Source organism: Carcharodon carcharias, chromosome 5 (genome assembly GCF_017639515.1).
Source record: "Carcharodon carcharias isolate sCarCar2 chromosome 5, sCarCar2.pri, whole genome shotgun sequence".
Lineage (NCBI taxonomy): Eukaryota > Metazoa > Chordata > Chondrichthyes > Lamniformes > Lamnidae > Carcharodon > Carcharodon carcharias.
Window position 1 is genome coordinate 186,835,880 of NC_054471.1, and position 16,598 is coordinate 186,852,477.

The following is a 16,598-nucleotide window of genomic DNA, read 5'->3' on the forward strand; positions in this document are numbered from 1 at the left end:
ACCGGAAAATGCGGTGAGCCATTCAAAACTCCATTGACTTTGGTGGGATTGGAAGATCCTGTCGACGAGAGAGGCCATAAAATTCCATCCATGGTTTCCGCTTCAATTACTAACCATGCAATCCACAGTTTCACAACCCTCTTTTTAAAAAATTTTGTTTGCTATTTGTCCATCTCATCCCTTCATAATTTCAAGTACCTCTTTAATTTCTCTTCTAAAAGAAGAGCACCAATTTTTCAAATCTTTCTTTTGAATTTGTATTTCCTCATATTAGGTAACACACCAGTGAATCAGAGTTGTATGGTATCACTATTCTTCCTATAGTGTGGAGCTCAAAACTGCAGGAAGTACCCCAGCTCTGGTCTTACTGAGATTTTGTATGGATTCTTCATTGCATCTCAATTTTTATATTTTATCCATCTTGCACTTATCATTCCATTTTTGCTGTAACCTGGCTTTGAATAAAAGCAACAAATAGAAATCACTTTTTTTTAGATAAAGGTATCTATTCTATTTTTTTTTTGGTCATGTGAAGGAGAAGACATTGCCAAAGTTTGTAGAAAGAACAATCAAAGTCTCCATTATATTAATATGGCTCACTGCTGTAAACTAATTGATTCTTTATGAATGGGAAATGCCAAGTAATGTAAATTGCAAATTCAGTTTGGGTATGAAGTTGATGTATGATGGGAGATTTTGGAATTAAGTGTTGCATACTTGTTCCTCCCTTTTTCACCCTCAACTATTCGTTGCACTTGATTGCATAGTTACTGTACAAGGTTTTGATTCTTGGCAGCTTTGCATTCATATTCTGTCCATTCACGTGTACATTTTGGTTGTCACCCTGTAGCAAAGCCCAAATTTTTTTATATCCTTTTTTCTTCAGGCTCCTTTCCTTCCTGTCACCCTAGACTTGCCATCTTTTATTTCCCTGCTCCTGTATACTTTTGCACTCAAATCCCTGTCACAGTCAATTATGACTGCTCAAGCTTCTCCTGTGACCATTCCAGCCTTAAATCACCCTTTAAATAAGTCCATGGCTTCCCTCTGTGCCACTCTTGGCATTTTGAAAATGCCTCATTCAATGCATTCATCACTGTCTTCTTACAGGCAGTGACCTTGAATCTTCCTGTCTGACCAATGGGCTCACTTAAAGCAGTACTAAGGTTAATCACTCCAAGCTCCTTCCTGTCCCACCCACCATTGAGTCTGTCACAGAATCAACAATTGCTGTTTCTCTTGACGTTTCACTCTAGCCTGTCTGTTCACTTTTGGCCTGGCTACACCTTACAGCACTTGCCCCATTCAAATTGACACAGTGGCAGTATGGCCTGGTTACATCTTGATCTCGCACCACCTGTCTCCGCACCCCACAATAGCATCTTCTCCTTTTGAGCGCTACAATATGTTCTATACTCCTTTGCCTCACAGCCATTACATTCCTTATGTCTGTTGACCCCAGGCCCCGCCTGAGATGCCCTCCCTTCTTTCTTCATTGATTCGTCCCACCAACCCGCCAAACTTTAAAACATCTGTCTTAATTTCTCCTCCTTCACTGTGATATCTAATTTTTTAATTACCTTTCTGTGAAGATGTCTTGAGGTGTTTTTCTGTATTAAAAGCACTATGTAACTGCAGGTTGTTCTTGACCTAAAGAGGGCAGGCATTGTTTAGTTAATTGGTCTTTTTGCCCAACTTGATGAGACTGAATTAGTTCTGCCTTGTGCTTGTGATAATTTTGTTATAAATGAAAGGTTTTACTGAAGGCAAAGATAAAAAAAAAGTAACAATGTAATTGTGATCTTATTGTGTATCCCCTTTTTTAATTGTTCCACCACTAGCAGCTTTGCCTTCAGCTGCAAGACCCCAAGTTCTGGAATTCCCTCCCTGAACCTCTCCACTTCTCTACTTCCTTCTACCTTTAAGGCATTCCTTAAAACCTATCTCTTTTGGCCATCTGCCCTAATATCATCTCATGTAGCTCAGTTTTAAATTTTGCTCGACAACACTCCTGTAACGTGCCTTAGGAAGTTTTATTGTGGTAAAGGCGCTATATAAATGCAAGATGTAGTACGTGGATTCAGTAGCCCAGGATGAGTTCTTGATCTTGACTGGGATTCTAGGCACCTCAAAGGTCATTTAGAAAATCTGTGAGCAAGGCAACCCATCCATATTTTGATCATCTGACTATCATGTCAAACAGTAAATTCTGCTGTTCTATTATTGAGAAATAGTAAAGCCCTGAGAGAGGGGTCTAGGTAAGAAGAAAATAACTCCAAAATTAAATTGAGATGCTACGGACAATGTTTTCAGTCATATGCAGGAGTGTAAATAAGTACTCTGATGGGCTGTCAAGGTGCACTATGATAAAAATTGCCTTATGGTAGCTCCAAGATTTTTGTGAAACTCCTTTGTTTTGATTTTAATTTACAAAACAATTGAGTTTTTCAGGATTTCTTTTGCGCTTTCAAACATGGCTTAAAATACAATAGGCAATATTTTGATGGAAATCATAAGGAATACCTGAGGAGGGAAGGTGTGCATATTATAAGCCTCAGTACATTCATTTCTGTTGAGCCTGGTGAATAAATGGAGCTACTTTATGTACTATAGCCACATGGTAGTTCAGCATAGACTCAGGCTGCAGGGATCAAATAAAGAGAAGATAAAAGATTTTCCTTTTGGTACCTTGAAGAAATGAAAGCTATTGAACAGTTCAAAAGTAACAAAAAGGTGCAAATGAGGCTAGTTGAAAAGACTGCATTCAATAAGTATACATTGGATGAATACAAGTCCAGGTATTTGTTTTAAATTAACTTTTTGTATATATCATCTGCAAAAGTGCACATGGCATTAAGGAAATATGTTTTATGGACCTTGATTTTTATTAGCATTTTAAATATCTCCAAAAATTCTCATTTAGCTCGTTGCTGCTTGTACAACAAGGACCAATCAGTATTTTACATTTCTGATGTATAAATCACATATTAACTTACTCAAAATTAAATCTCGAGGAATAATTCACAGGACAATTACAAATGAGGAAGATCCGTGTTAATTCATCTATCCAGAAGCACCCTGCAAGTTGCACTGTTGTAGAACCTGAATGTTTACATGGTTTGTCCATCACACTATTTATCCATTCAGAGTGTAATTCGCTCTCTACGTGAACAACTTCCTGATATCAATCTCAAAATGTACATTTTACGAGTTTGAACCTCTATTTAGCTCACTGGTAACATATAGCTGTCAGTCTGCAAACTTCAGTGTACTTCAGTGATTTGATGAAATGATGTCTCTATCATCAGTTTCCTGTTGATTTCAAATTCAGAATCTAACTCCCCTGGTGGCTCAGCTTGCTCTTTCACAGCCAGGGAAGAGTAGGGATACTACAATTAACTCTGCACCCATATTAGGGAGCAGGAAATTGGCTTGGATTTCTGCTACTAATCACTATCTGGTGACCCTGACTTGGAAGTGCATGTGTATGGTTGTGGGTGAAGACAAGGTCAGGACAACTTCCACTATTAACTAGTGATGAAGACTGTTTAGGATCATACCAGGAGAATGGCTATTTGCCTGAGGTACAGAATAGTGACAGGTGCCCATGGAACTTTACTTCATTTAGACCCAATACTTCCAAATATATGGCTATCAATAAAATTCAACAAAGCATGCAACAGTGAGTGTCATTGGCAGTTATACATGTATATTCAAAAAAGATACAAAAATAGCAAAAAGTTCTCTCTTTTTTCACCCTAGCTCTCAATTTTTTTCTTCCTCCTTGGTATCCACTAGTTTTCTCCCTGCTGTGAACCACTTTGAAATATCTTTCTGCACCTGATAATCCCAGAAACGTTTTTGTAGACTAGATGTTCGCGCATTAAGATCAATATTCAACGTGAGAAGAAATCATGAAAGAAATAAAATACACAAATTAAAAGACTAAGTACAAAGGCCATGTATAAAACAATACAGAATAACTGAAAAGACATACAAAAGCAAGAATCAAGGACAAGGCAACACAATGTAGTCAGTGAGGACAATAAGAACATTTTAAAAGTGCTCCTTTTCGAAGATAGGGAAGTAAGATATGGAAAATAGATAAGGCAACTGTAAGGACAAAATAGGAAAAAACTAAATGGGGATGGTCTGTTTTCTTCAGCATTCCCATGCAGGTTTTCTGGAGGGGTTGCTGGATTGTGATCGGGTGCCAAAGCTAATTTTAACCAAGGTTCGCTGAGGCCAATATAAGTAGGTCTACTACTGTTCCATCTGAGAATTTAGCCCAGCACAGACTGGGGATAGCACCTGGGACTTATCTGGTCTGTATGGCTCAACTGGTCATGTGTTAATCATAATATTCATTTAGAGAAAATAAAACCTTTATCCAATCATTCCCGAAAGGCATTTTAAAATATATGGGAAGCTTCTGCATGAAAATATCCTATTAATGGCCATGCCGGTGCATTAATGATGAGGATACTGAATAGTTTACTTCTGTAGTACGCCTGCCTTAGTGGCTTTGTTTCATTAGGGTGCTGGAGACACTGAGCCTGATGAGAATGAGAAGGCTGATCAGAAAGGGAAATCATCACCATTCGAGGAAGATAAAAATAGAGATCTGAAACAAGGAGATGATGATATTTCCAAAACTAATGGGCTAGTTTTGCAGAATGGAATAGATGCAGACTGCAAGGACTTCAAGTAAGTGCCTCATTTTGGTATTTTAAAGTTTTGTGAAGGTTGCTAAACTACTGGATTTATTTTCCGAAATGAAGTATTACCTATGGTCAAGGGGGCAAGCAGTCTGTTCCCAGGCTTTATAGTAATTCCACTCTGGGGAATCCAACTAGACTCTCATGAGATTGGCTTGGGGATTACCCCTCCCATATATAGGAAGCAGACCAAGATAAAGCTGCCATCGTGGACCACCTATATGAGCTGTAGGCTTTATCTGGCACTTTTTGAAGTTTCAAGATTAGCTTCTGCTGACATGGCAAATTAGAGTTAATATCTAGGTAGACAAAGGCAAGTGATAGCAAAAGAAATGGACAAAATTCTGAAAATTTAAACCAAACATTTTTCTTATGCTGACAACTTAGTTCATTTTATATTAAATATACAGTCTCAGTTGGTACTAATTGTAAGAATCTCTCTATGCCAACACTTTTAGATAATTGCCTTTGGGGAAAATTAAATATATAGGCTTTTTTCTCTATTTGGATCATGTCTTGATAATATCGACAGAGAAAGCTCACTTATCGCTTTAAGGGCACCTCAAGTCACATTGCCTTTTTTCATAAAAACAAACTACTGCTGATGCTGGAAATCTGAAATAACCAAAAATGCTGGAAATACTCAGCAGGTCTGACAGCATCTGTGGAGAGAGAAACAGTTAACATTTTGAGCCTGTATGACCCTTAAAGGTTATACAGATCCAAAACTTTAACTCTGTTTCTCTCTCCACAGGTACTGTCAAATCTGCTGAGTTTTCCCAGTGTTTTCTGTCCTTATTAGCCTTTTTCCACCCTCTGTTGCATGACGTAACCTTCTTAAATTGTTCATGGCATTGCATGTTTGGGGCTTAAGTTCCTCTTAAAATATTTTTCATGTTTTATTGCTTTAGTGCACAGATTTCAAGTTTCATCCTTTAGATTGGTCATTGGATTTTTTTTTTCTCATTGCAGAACTGTCCTGATAAGTCTGGGTTTTGAAATTTGCATTGCTATAGATAAATTATCTAACTTTATTTGCTACCTTTCTCCTCTTATAGTTTCCCAGTGAGTTTATGGGAAATTGGAAAAGAAAAGGCTAAAAAAAATGCAGCATTGCAATGTAAGATATCCTGAAGCAAGACTACACTCGAGCAATTAGATTTTCCACTTGAGAGTGTGGACTATGCCTTCTAGAGTAGAAATGTCTGGAAAATAATTACTTTGATAGAAAATGAAAACTTGAGAACCACGTCTTGATGTCTTTAACCAAAGGAAGTATAGGAGGAACCATCAAAATGCATTTTCAAATGATTTAGAGCTGCATTTGCTCGTGGAAAATTTTTTAGTATCCTCCTCCATTTAATTTGATCTAAGGAGGACTACAGAGAAAGACTGATTGCCCATGATTGAAGTGAGGTAATGTCTCTTCAACATTAAGTTCATTGTCTTGACCTGATGGCAAGGCTGGAGAAATATTTTCTATGAATTATTGAATAAACATCAGTTAATATGAGTCTTGAACTCACTGCCAGATCATTCAGTTGCCCATGTCATCCATTTTGTATCAAATGATGGTGAGTGAAAATTTAGTGGGGCACTGGTTTAAGTAAGTAGTTTGATTTCAAAGGTTTGGTATTCAACCCAGATAAAATGAGATTTCACTGCTGAATGACTGCTTAGGATCTAAAACCAGCTGCCTGTGGTGGCACTAATTATCTTAGCTGGAAGGAGTGCAGGAGTTGGTGTAAAAGTACCTGATGGTTATGCAGGTGCTGATTTATAATTATTCTTCCCTGCCACATCTAAATCAGAAATAGATTATGGGTTGTGGTTTAATGATCTGTGCATAGATTCACATTTTAATGTAGGTGGGATAGAAAACACTAGGTCTGCAATCTCCATTGGTTAATAGATATGATTTCAGCAGTGGTTAGTTGAATGCAGCAACAGGCGTGCAGAATTTCCCAACCGACATGAAAAACCATTATGACCTGCAAAGCACTACATCACCCTTTGGCAACTTAATAGTAGGGCTATGGTAATCTCTTGCCATTACTTGTAAGGAGAGAGTAAGCATGCAATTCTCTGTAGTTTGGTGGTGATGATAACTACATTTGGAGCCAAATGAAAGATGCATATTGAATTAATTGAGTCATATTTTGGAACACACCAACAGTCCTACCCAGCTTCCTTCAAGATATTTTCTCATTTGAAGAACATATGTAGCAAATAATGTTAATGGAGTATTTCCATAGGAAGGGAATTCCTAGCTTTGGAAGGAAAATTTGCTTGTTTGGGGGTAACATCAAGACCTGACTCAAAGTGCTCAAGGTGTACAAATCTTTCTTGAGCTTGTGGTTTACTGATGTCAGTATATGATTCCCACGATACATGGAAAGTATCATTCAGGGAATAAAGGCTACTGCACTTTATTAATCTATTTGTTTAATCAGCTCACTTGATACTGTAAAGAAGTAATTTGCAGTAAGCACGTAGTTATGATCCCAATTTGGATTTGACATGGTACATTTAAAATGTATGGAGACCCCCTTTATTAGTGGCCAATGTCCAATAGCATTTGGAATGATGTTTAAAGGTTGGTGAAGTATTGACACCGTGACTGTTAAATAATATTTTAAGGAGCATTTAATCCTTCAAAATGGTTGACTATTATAAAAAATATATGTATATATGCGTGTGTATGTGCACGCATGTGCTGCATTTAACAAAAATCTATAAACCCACATTTGTATTTTTATGCTGCACAGCCGTACTCCTGGAAGCCGTCAAGCCTCTCCCACTGAAGTGGCTGAACGCCTGGGTCCTAACCAGAACACTTCAGAAGGTTTAGGCCAATTGGCCAATGCCACAGCAAGTAAGCCATCTGGAGAAGAGTTTCATAATTCTGACACACAAACTTTAGACACCATTGAGGCCGCAGTTGGCCTAAATCATTTGCAGTTTGACTATTCAAGCAATCAAGTATCAATGGACTCTTCAGCAGCAGCAGCAACTGTAGGTCTTTTTGACTACAGCTCCCAGCATCAGGTTAGTCCTTATCAATGAGCGATTTGGTGTTTGCTTTCCCCTGAGATTAAGCATCATACACAGAGTTGGACACAACTGAAAAGCAAACTGCATCAAATGTTTTAAGATGCATAACCTTTGCAACAGCCTGGTAAAGATTAGTGCTACAACTAAATAAATAGGCTTAGCTCAGACAAAGTATGTTTCTATTTACAGATTTTCATCAGTTTTGAATTTTGGTACCTCTTTCCTCACCCTTTTCCTTTACTAAGAATGATACAAACATTTAACTGGGATATAAAATTAAATCAGTCCAAATGAATGTCAGACTTCAAAGAACCTAATTGGAATCGTAAGCACTACCATCATTTGAAATTCTTTTGGCTGCATGGGTGTACTACTACATTTCTTGGCTAAGCCATAAGGTGAGTATTTTTCTTCCAGTTACGAAATTGACGATCCTAGCTACAGATAAATCTGAAGATGCTGCCTGACAATATTTCCAAGTTGTGGTGTTGGCAGAATGCAATAGTGAGCTTTAAGATAAGAGTTGCACATTAATATTTTCATTGAGCTTTAGTTTTTTATATTTTAATTTGCAGAAAAGAATGTAAATTAAAAGCAAAAACCTGTGGATGCTGGAAATCCAAAACAAAAATAAAAATACCTGGAAAAACTCAGCAGGTCTGGCAGCATCCGCGGAGAGGAACACAGTTAACATTTTGACTCCATATGACTCTTCAACAGAACTAAGTAAAAATGGAAAGGAGGTGAAATATAAGCTGGTTTGGCCGGGGTGGGAGGGAATGGTAGAGCTGGATAGAGGGCCAGTGATAGGTGGAGATAGACAAAAGGACGAAGAGGTGTTGAAGGTGGTGATATTATCTAAGGAATGTGCTAATTAAGGGTAGAAAGCAGGACAAGCAAGGTACAGATAGCCCTAGTGGGGGTGGGGTGAAGGGAAGGGATCGAAATAGACTAAAGGTAGAGATAAAACAATGGATGGAAATACATTTAAAAATAATAGAAATGGGTGGGAAAAGAAAAATCTATATAAATTATTGGAAAAAAGGGGGATCGGAAAGGGGTTGGAGATGGAAGAGAGAGTTCATGATCTAAAATTGTTGAACTCAATATTCAGTCCAGAAGTCCGGCTGTGAAGTGCCTTGTCGGAAGATGAGGTGCTGTTCCTCCAGTTTGTGTTGAGCTTCACTGGAACAATGCAGCAGGCCAAGGACGAACATGTGGGCATGAGAGCAGGGTGGAGTGTTGAAATGGCAAGCGACAGGGAGGTCTGGGTCATGCTTGCTGACAGACCGAAGGTGTTCACCCTGGTCCACTCTTCCATCACCCCCTACACCTCAACCCCCTCCCACGGCACCTTCCCATGCAACCACAAAAGGTGCAACACCTGCCCCTTTTCTCCCCTTCTCCTCACCGTTCAAGGGCCCAAACACTCCTTACAAGTAAAGCAGCATTTCACTCGCACTTCCCTCAATTTAGTCAACTGCATTCGTTGCTCCCAATGCAGTTTCCTCTACATGGAGAGATCAAACGCAGACTGGGTGACCGCTTTGCAGAACACCTTTGGTCTGTCTGCAAGCATGACCCAGACCTCCCTGTCGCTTGCCATTTCAACACTCCACCCTGCTCTCATGCCCACATGTCCATCCTTGGCCTGCTGCATTGTTCCAATGAAGCTCAACGCAAATTGGAGGAACAACACTTCGTCTTCGGACTAGGCACTTTACAGCCTTCCGGACTGAATATTGAGTTCAACAATTTTAGATTATGAACTCTCTCCTCCATCCCCGCTCCCTTTCCGATCCCCCTTTTTCCAATAATTTATATAGATTTTTCTTTTCCCACCTATTTCCATTATTTTAAAATGTATTTCCATCCATTGTTTATCTCTACCTTTTAGCCTATTTCGATCCCTTCCCTTCCCTTCACCCTACCCCACCCCCACTAGGGCTATCTGTACCTTGTTGTCCTGCTTTCTACCTTTAATTAGCACATTCCTTAGATAATATCACCACTTCCAACACTTCTTTGTCCTTTTGTCTGTGACATCTTTTGGCTATCTCCACCTATCACTGGCCCTCTATCCAGGTCCACGCCCCCACCCCCAAACCGGCTTATATTTCACCTCTTTTCTATTTTTACTTAGTTCTTTTGAAGTTATACAGACTCGAAACATTAACTGCGTTCTTCTCCGCAGATTCTGCCAGACCTGCTGAGTTTTTCCATGTAAGTTAAATCTTGCCTTGCAATTTAACTTTGTCTCCAGGCAATTACTTGGTTTATTGCAGTGTGTTTTTTAGTAATAGCTCTAGAGTCCCACCTTTAGAAACTCCTACATCAACCTAAATTCAGAGATGTGGGCAAATAACAGCATTTCTTTACTCTTTTCCTATATTAATCATAAGAACCTGAGAAGGATGGAATTTACAGCAGTGCCATAGTGGTTATAATTTCTCTTCCTTTCCTGCTATTTCTTATGTTCTGTCTGCTAGAAATAGCGCAGATTTTCTTTTTTTTTGGTTTCAATGTTTTTTCCCTTCCTCAGACATTGACTTGACAGAGTTTGGCAGTTTCCTTTTGCAAAATTTTCTTAGCTAGTTGGTAGAGCTATATGCTTTGTGTTTAATACAGTTTGTCGTCAAGCAACTTTTCATATGGTTTGTTCCTTCCTCTACCATACATCAGGTTTTGAATTGTAAAGTTTTGATGCTTCTTCATAGTTTCATCTTTCACAGTTCAGATCTTGCAGTCTAGGTAGACAAATGGAAAGTGATATTTAATATTGGTAAATATAACAAAAGATATGTATCACTAAAGATGTGGCAAGAAGAAAGCTTGGTTCTCTTTGACAAAATTTTAAGTGTGTCGTTTTATGGTAGCATTTCTCAAGGCAAGTAATGTGCAAATAATGTAAGGTGTGTAGGTAGGTTCGAGGAAGTGATCCTGTCACATGTAAAAGCATTGGTGATGTCATAATGATCAGTTTCTGTTTAGATCACCATTCTTAAGAAAAAAGTATAGAAGCTAAGGGATTGAGAAAGTGTATTAAGTGTGACATGGGTGAGAATTGGGGAAATAAAACTCTAAAATAAACTGGAAGGTGTGCTGTGCAAAGCTCTGGTTAGTAGAAAAAATAGGGCTATATTTGAGCTTATAAGTAAAGGAAGTCTCATCCCTGAATGTTCGTGAAGCCAGACCTTCTCCAAGTTATATTGTGTTTTATGCTGTCACCAAGCACAGCTATTCCTAAGTCAACAGAGAATTTTTAATAATGGTTAAGGACTTTGTGTCAGTGTAGGTGAAAACAGCTGTTTTGGATCTTTTATGGAGCATTGAATGGGCTTTCTTCCATTCTGTTCTTAGTTCAGCTGGTCAGCACACGTACTTGGTCCAAAATCACCAGAGTTTGTAAATGTAGGCACACTTTCAAATACAGTGTGAAGTAATTGCTACCATGTTTTTGGAAGGTTGTCAAGACAGACATTGTTTACTAGACTGATATCAATGATGAGGTACTTGGTGGGGAGACTGGAGAAGCCAGTATGTTCTCCCTAGAGCAGGGAAGGTTAAGAGGCGAATTGATGGACTTGTTGGCAGAATCATGAATTGTTTTGATATGAGCAAATAGGAGAAATTATTTCCAGTGGCTGAATGTTCAGTTGGTAACCAGAAGATCCACCTTTAAGGGAATTGGTTAAAGAACCAGATGCAATGTGAGGAAACATTTTTTATGCACTAAGTTAGTGTGACCTGGAATACACTTCCTGAAAGAGCGTAAACAGATTCAATAGTAACTTTCCAAGGGGAATTGGATAAATATTTGATAGGAAAATATTTACAGGATTATGGGGTAAGAGCAAAGAAGTGGGATTCATTGGATAGCTCTTTCAAAGAGCTGTTCACAGGTACAATGAATTAATCCTGTGAAACAATCTTGTGTTGTAATTCACAGGATCATATAAATAAAAGCAGGACAACTTTAATCCTCTTGCCAGTTTTGAATTTGTTTAATTTCATTTTACCATATTATTGTTTAATTATATTGCCTACCTTTTATTATGTCCCTCAGCTTTAACTTGTCATGTTCTAGTTTAATAATTTAAAATGTGGAGTTCATCTTCTATTGAATTGAAGCTTGAGTGGTGAATTTTAATGCTGTATAAGGCTGGAGCTGAATCCAGGGATGGGATTTTCCGCACCTGCCCGCCACTGGGATCTTCCGATTCTGCCGCAATTCAGTGGACTTCTGGCTGGGGCGCCGCCTCACCCGCCCATGATGGGGCTGGAAAATCCCGGCTTAAATTACTTTATAAGCTTTTGTGTTTTTGCCTATTCAACACCAGTCAGTTAAAGACTGAACAGGCAGAAAGGGGATGGGTGACCACCAGACAGAGAAGAGGAAGGCAGAAAGTGCAGGAGTCCCCTGTGGTCGTCCCCCTCTCTAACAGATTTACCATTTTGGATACTGCTGGGGGAGACGACTTCTCGGGGGAAAGCAGCAGGAGCCAAGTCCCTGGCACCATGGGTGACTCTGCTACATAAGAGGGAAGGAAGAAGAATGGCAGGGCCATAGTGATAGGGGTTCAATAGTAAGGGGAACAGACAGGTGTTTCTGCGAAAGACAGAAAAGTAAGAAGCAAAAGTGGAAGGCAGAAAAAACAAGGGTGAAAAACAAATGGGGTCATAGTGCAAAATAAAGCTAAGATGTCTAACAAGGTTAAAAAGACAAGCCTAAAGGCATTGTATCTTAATGTGCAAAGCATTCGCAATAAGGTAGATGAATTAACAGTGCAAACAGATATAAACGGTTATGATATAGTTGCAGTTATGGAGACATGGCTGCAGGGTGACCAAGGATTGGAACTGAACATCCAAGGGTATTCACTATTTAGGAAGGACGGATAAATAGGGAAAGGAGGTGGGTTAGCACTGTTAGTAAAGGAGGAAATTAATGCAGTAGCGAGGAAGGATATTGGCTCAAAATCATGCTGTGGAATCTGTTTGGGCGGAGATAAACACCAAAACGTTGGTGGGGGTTGTCTGTAGGACCCCGAACAGTAACAGATGTAAGGGAAAGCTTTAAACAGGAAATTAGAGATGCATGCAGTAAGGGTACAACTGTAGTCATGGGTAACTTTAATCTACATATAGATTGAACAAACCAAACTAGCAATAGCACTGTGGAGGAGGATTTCCTGGAATGTGTACGTGATGGATTTTTTAGATCAATATGTTGAGGAACCAGCTAGAGAGCAGGCTATCCTAGACTCGGTATTGTGCAATGAAAAAGGATTAATTAACAATCTTGTTATGTGGGAGTCCCTTAGGGCAGAGCGACCATAAAATGATAGAATTGTCCATTAAGATGGAGAATGAAGAAGTTGAATCCAAAACTAGGGTCCTGAATCTAAATAAAGGGAGCTATGAGGGTATGAGGCGTGAGTTTGCAATGATGGATTGGGCAGCCTTACTAAAAGGGTTTACGGTGCATAGGCAATAGTTTATATTTAAGGAATGTATGCATGAATTACAACAATTATTCATCCCTGTCTGGCACAAAAATAAAACCAGAAAGGTGGCTCAACCATGGCATACAAAATAAATTAGGGATAGTATTAGATCCAAAGAGGAGACATATAAAATTGCCAGAAAAAGAAGCAAGCCTGAAGATTGGGAGCAGTTTAGAATTCAGCAAAAGTGGACAAAAAGATTGATCAAGAAGGGGAAAATGGAGTATGAGAGTAAACTTGCAAGGAACAATTGCAAAAGCTTCTATAAATATGTTAAGAGAAAAAGATTAGCAAAGACAATTACAGTCAGAAAGGGAGGAAATTATAATGGGAACAAAGAAATGGCAGAAGAATTGAACACATATTTTGGCTCTGCCTTCACAAAAGAGGGCACAAATAATTTCCCAGAAATGTTAGGGAACCAAGGGTCTAGTGAGAGGGAGGAATTGAAGTAAATCAGTTTTGGAAAAAAATGGTGTTAGAGAAATTAATGGGGTTAAAGGCTAAAAAATCCCCAGGGCCTGATGATCCACATCCCAGAAGGCTAAAGGAAGAGGCCCTGGAAATATTGGATGCATTGGTGGTCATCTTCCAAAATTCAATAGACCCTGGAGCAGTTCCTACAGATTGGAGGTAGCAAATGTAAACCCACTATTTAAAAAAGGAGGGAGAGAAAAAGTAGAAAATTACAGACCAGTTAACCTAACATCAGGAGTGGGGAAAGTGCTAGAGCCTATTATAAGAGAGGTGGTAATAGAATACTTGGAAAGCATTAACGAGATTAGACAAAGTCACCATGGGTTTATGAAAGGAAAACCATGCTTAACTAATCTACTGCAGTTTTTTGAGGATGTAATTAGTAGAATAGATAAGGGAGAACCAGTGGATGTGGTGTATTTGGATTTCAAGAAGGCTTTTGATAAGGTCCCACCTAAGAGGCTAGTGGGCAAAATTAAAGCACTGGTATTGGGGGTAATATACTGGCATGGATTGAGAATTGGTTGACAGACTGGAAAGTGTGGGGGAATAAATGGGTCTTTTTCCGGATGGCAGGTGGTGACTAGTGGTGTATATCGCAGGGATCAATGTTTGGGTCCCAACTATTCACGATATATACATATATAAATGACTTGGATGAGGAAACCAAATGCAATATTTCCAAGTTTACTGATGACACAAAACTGGGCGAAGTTGTGAGGAGAATACAAGGAGGCTTCAGGGTGACTTAGACAAGTTGTGTGTGTGGGCAAACACATGGCAGATGCAGTATAATGTGGATAAATATGAAGTTATATGCTTTGGTGTGAGAAACAGAAAGGCAGAGTATTATTTAAATGGTGATATATTGGGAAATGTGGATGTACGGAGGGATCTGGGTGTCCTTGTACACCAGTCAGTGAAAGTAAACAGCAGGTGCAGCAAGCCTTTAGGAAGGCAAATGGTATGTTGGCCTTCATTGCAAGAGGATTTGAGTTCAGAAGTAGGGGTGTCTTATGTTTACCATAGAGGGAGAGCAGCGAAGGTTCACTAGGCTGTCGTATGAGGAGAGGTTGGTTCGACTGGGCCTATATTCACTGGAGTCTAGAAGAATGAGAGGGGATCTGATTGAAATGTATAAAATTCTAACCAGGGGCCACAGTGTCAGGATATGGGGCAGGCCATTTAGGACTTAGATGAGGAAAAATTTTTTCACTTAGGGTGATCAACCTGTGGAATTCTCTACCACAGAAGGCTGTAGAACCAGGTCACTGAGTATATTCAAAAAATAAATTGATAATTTTTTGAACATTAGGGACATCAAGGGATATGGAGAGAAAGTGGGAATATGGCGTTGAGATGGAGGATCAGCCATGATCATATTGAATGGCAGAGCAAGCTCGAAGGGCTGAATGGCCTACTCCTAGTTTCTATGTTATTAGGCTTTTTGGCTCATGTTTTAGAAATCTGATGTCCAGCTTCATTAATAGTTTTATTTCAGACTGCAGTTGTTTGCTTTTGTATTAATTGATCCCTTGCCTATGATTAGCTGTTTCTCATCGAATTATCTATTTATGTGAGAATTAAATTTAGTTTGCAGTAGTAGGGTTGTCAGTGACTTGCCAACTTGTGTGTTGCTGTTGAAATTATTTTGCAGCATTATTGGACATTTCACAACACTTCTCTTTGACCAATACACATTTGCTTCCCAAGGATGTGCTTTTTTCTCTCTGGTTTCTTCCTCTCTGTGTGCGTCTTTATTCATGCTCAGCCCTCACCATTATGTTGTTTCTTCCTGGTGGTATTCTTTTTGGGTTTCGTCTTGTAGAGCTTCGCAATTTAAACAGTATGTCCAACAATTGTAGCCTGAAATCGGTGACTCTGACAAGCAGAAGACATGTGGCATTACTTGTATTAACTAGTTACCAGTGTTACTTCTGTATACGTGGAGGATACAAGGGAGTGGGAAGCTGCTTTTCAAGCACCAAGTTTTATGTTTTAAATAGATTGCATGCAGGGATAACTCTGGTTTACAAAAAGAAACTATTCCAGGTGGGTTAGCATAATTCATAGCACCATTGATAAAACACAGCCACAGCAGGCTCATCAACATTTGTAAAGTTAAAAGATTGGTTTACATTTCAGATATAACCCTTTGTCAGAATACAATGGGTTACACACAAAACACTGGCCTGTCTTTACTCTTTATAGATGCCCTTTGGCCTTTTTATCCAACATGTTTTTCTTTCAGATTTTCTGCATTTTCAATTTTTAAATTTTATTTTCATGTTTTGTTTGCAGTTGTCTGACATGTCCATAATACAACCTTGACCTCTGGCATAAAATTCCTATAATGACAATGACAAAAGTCACAATTTGAAAGTTTTGTAAATTATATATGCTGGATTATATTGCTTGATTAAATTTACTTCAGAGTAACTTTCAATGACTGTATTTATTAAAACATGAAATTGTCAGGCAGTCATCCTTTTTGGTGTTATTATTGGCTACTTGGGGTGGATGGTGCACATTACGAAATGTAGCAGTTTTCTTACTAAAAATTTTATGTAGGGTTGAAAAATATGAGGTTACAGCTGTAATATTGGGTGAATCATGGGTTAACCCTGGCAACCTTAACTCTAAACCAGTACGAACTTATTATCTAAAAAAAATTAGAGAGCTTTAAATTGAGTTTGAAGGAATCTTTAGAAGAAAAGAATAACTGGGCATTGAAAACTGTAAGTGGGAAAAGAAGGATCTTCTGGAACTGATAGTATTTTGTACTGTTTCATTTTTAATGTGTTAAATTCAGTTTGGCACTAAATTTAAAACTACGGAGAAT

The 16,598-nt window shown here is 38.8% G+C and overlaps 1 protein-coding gene across 16 annotated transcripts in view; it reads left to right on the top strand.

The window, feature by feature from the left end:
* Window positions 1-16,598, top strand: part of LOC121277910 (pumilio homolog 2) — a 126,505-nt gene that overhangs the window by 56,703 nt on the left and 53,204 nt on the right. For 9 of the 16 annotated variants that reach the window (XM_041187737.1, XM_041187739.1, XM_041187738.1 and 6 more), the window contains 2 exons: window positions 4,538-4,707; window positions 7,469-7,766. The exons of 2 other annotated variants lie outside the window; for them this stretch is intronic. In XM_041187737.1, the coding sequence (XP_041043671.1) occupies window positions 4,538-4,707; window positions 7,469-7,766 (468 nt within the window). The remainder of the gene's footprint in view (window positions 1-4,537; window positions 4,708-7,468; window positions 7,767-16,598) is intronic. 5 more of the 16 variants (XM_041187742.1, XM_041187744.1, XM_041187743.1 and 2 more) reach the window with 2 other exon arrangements.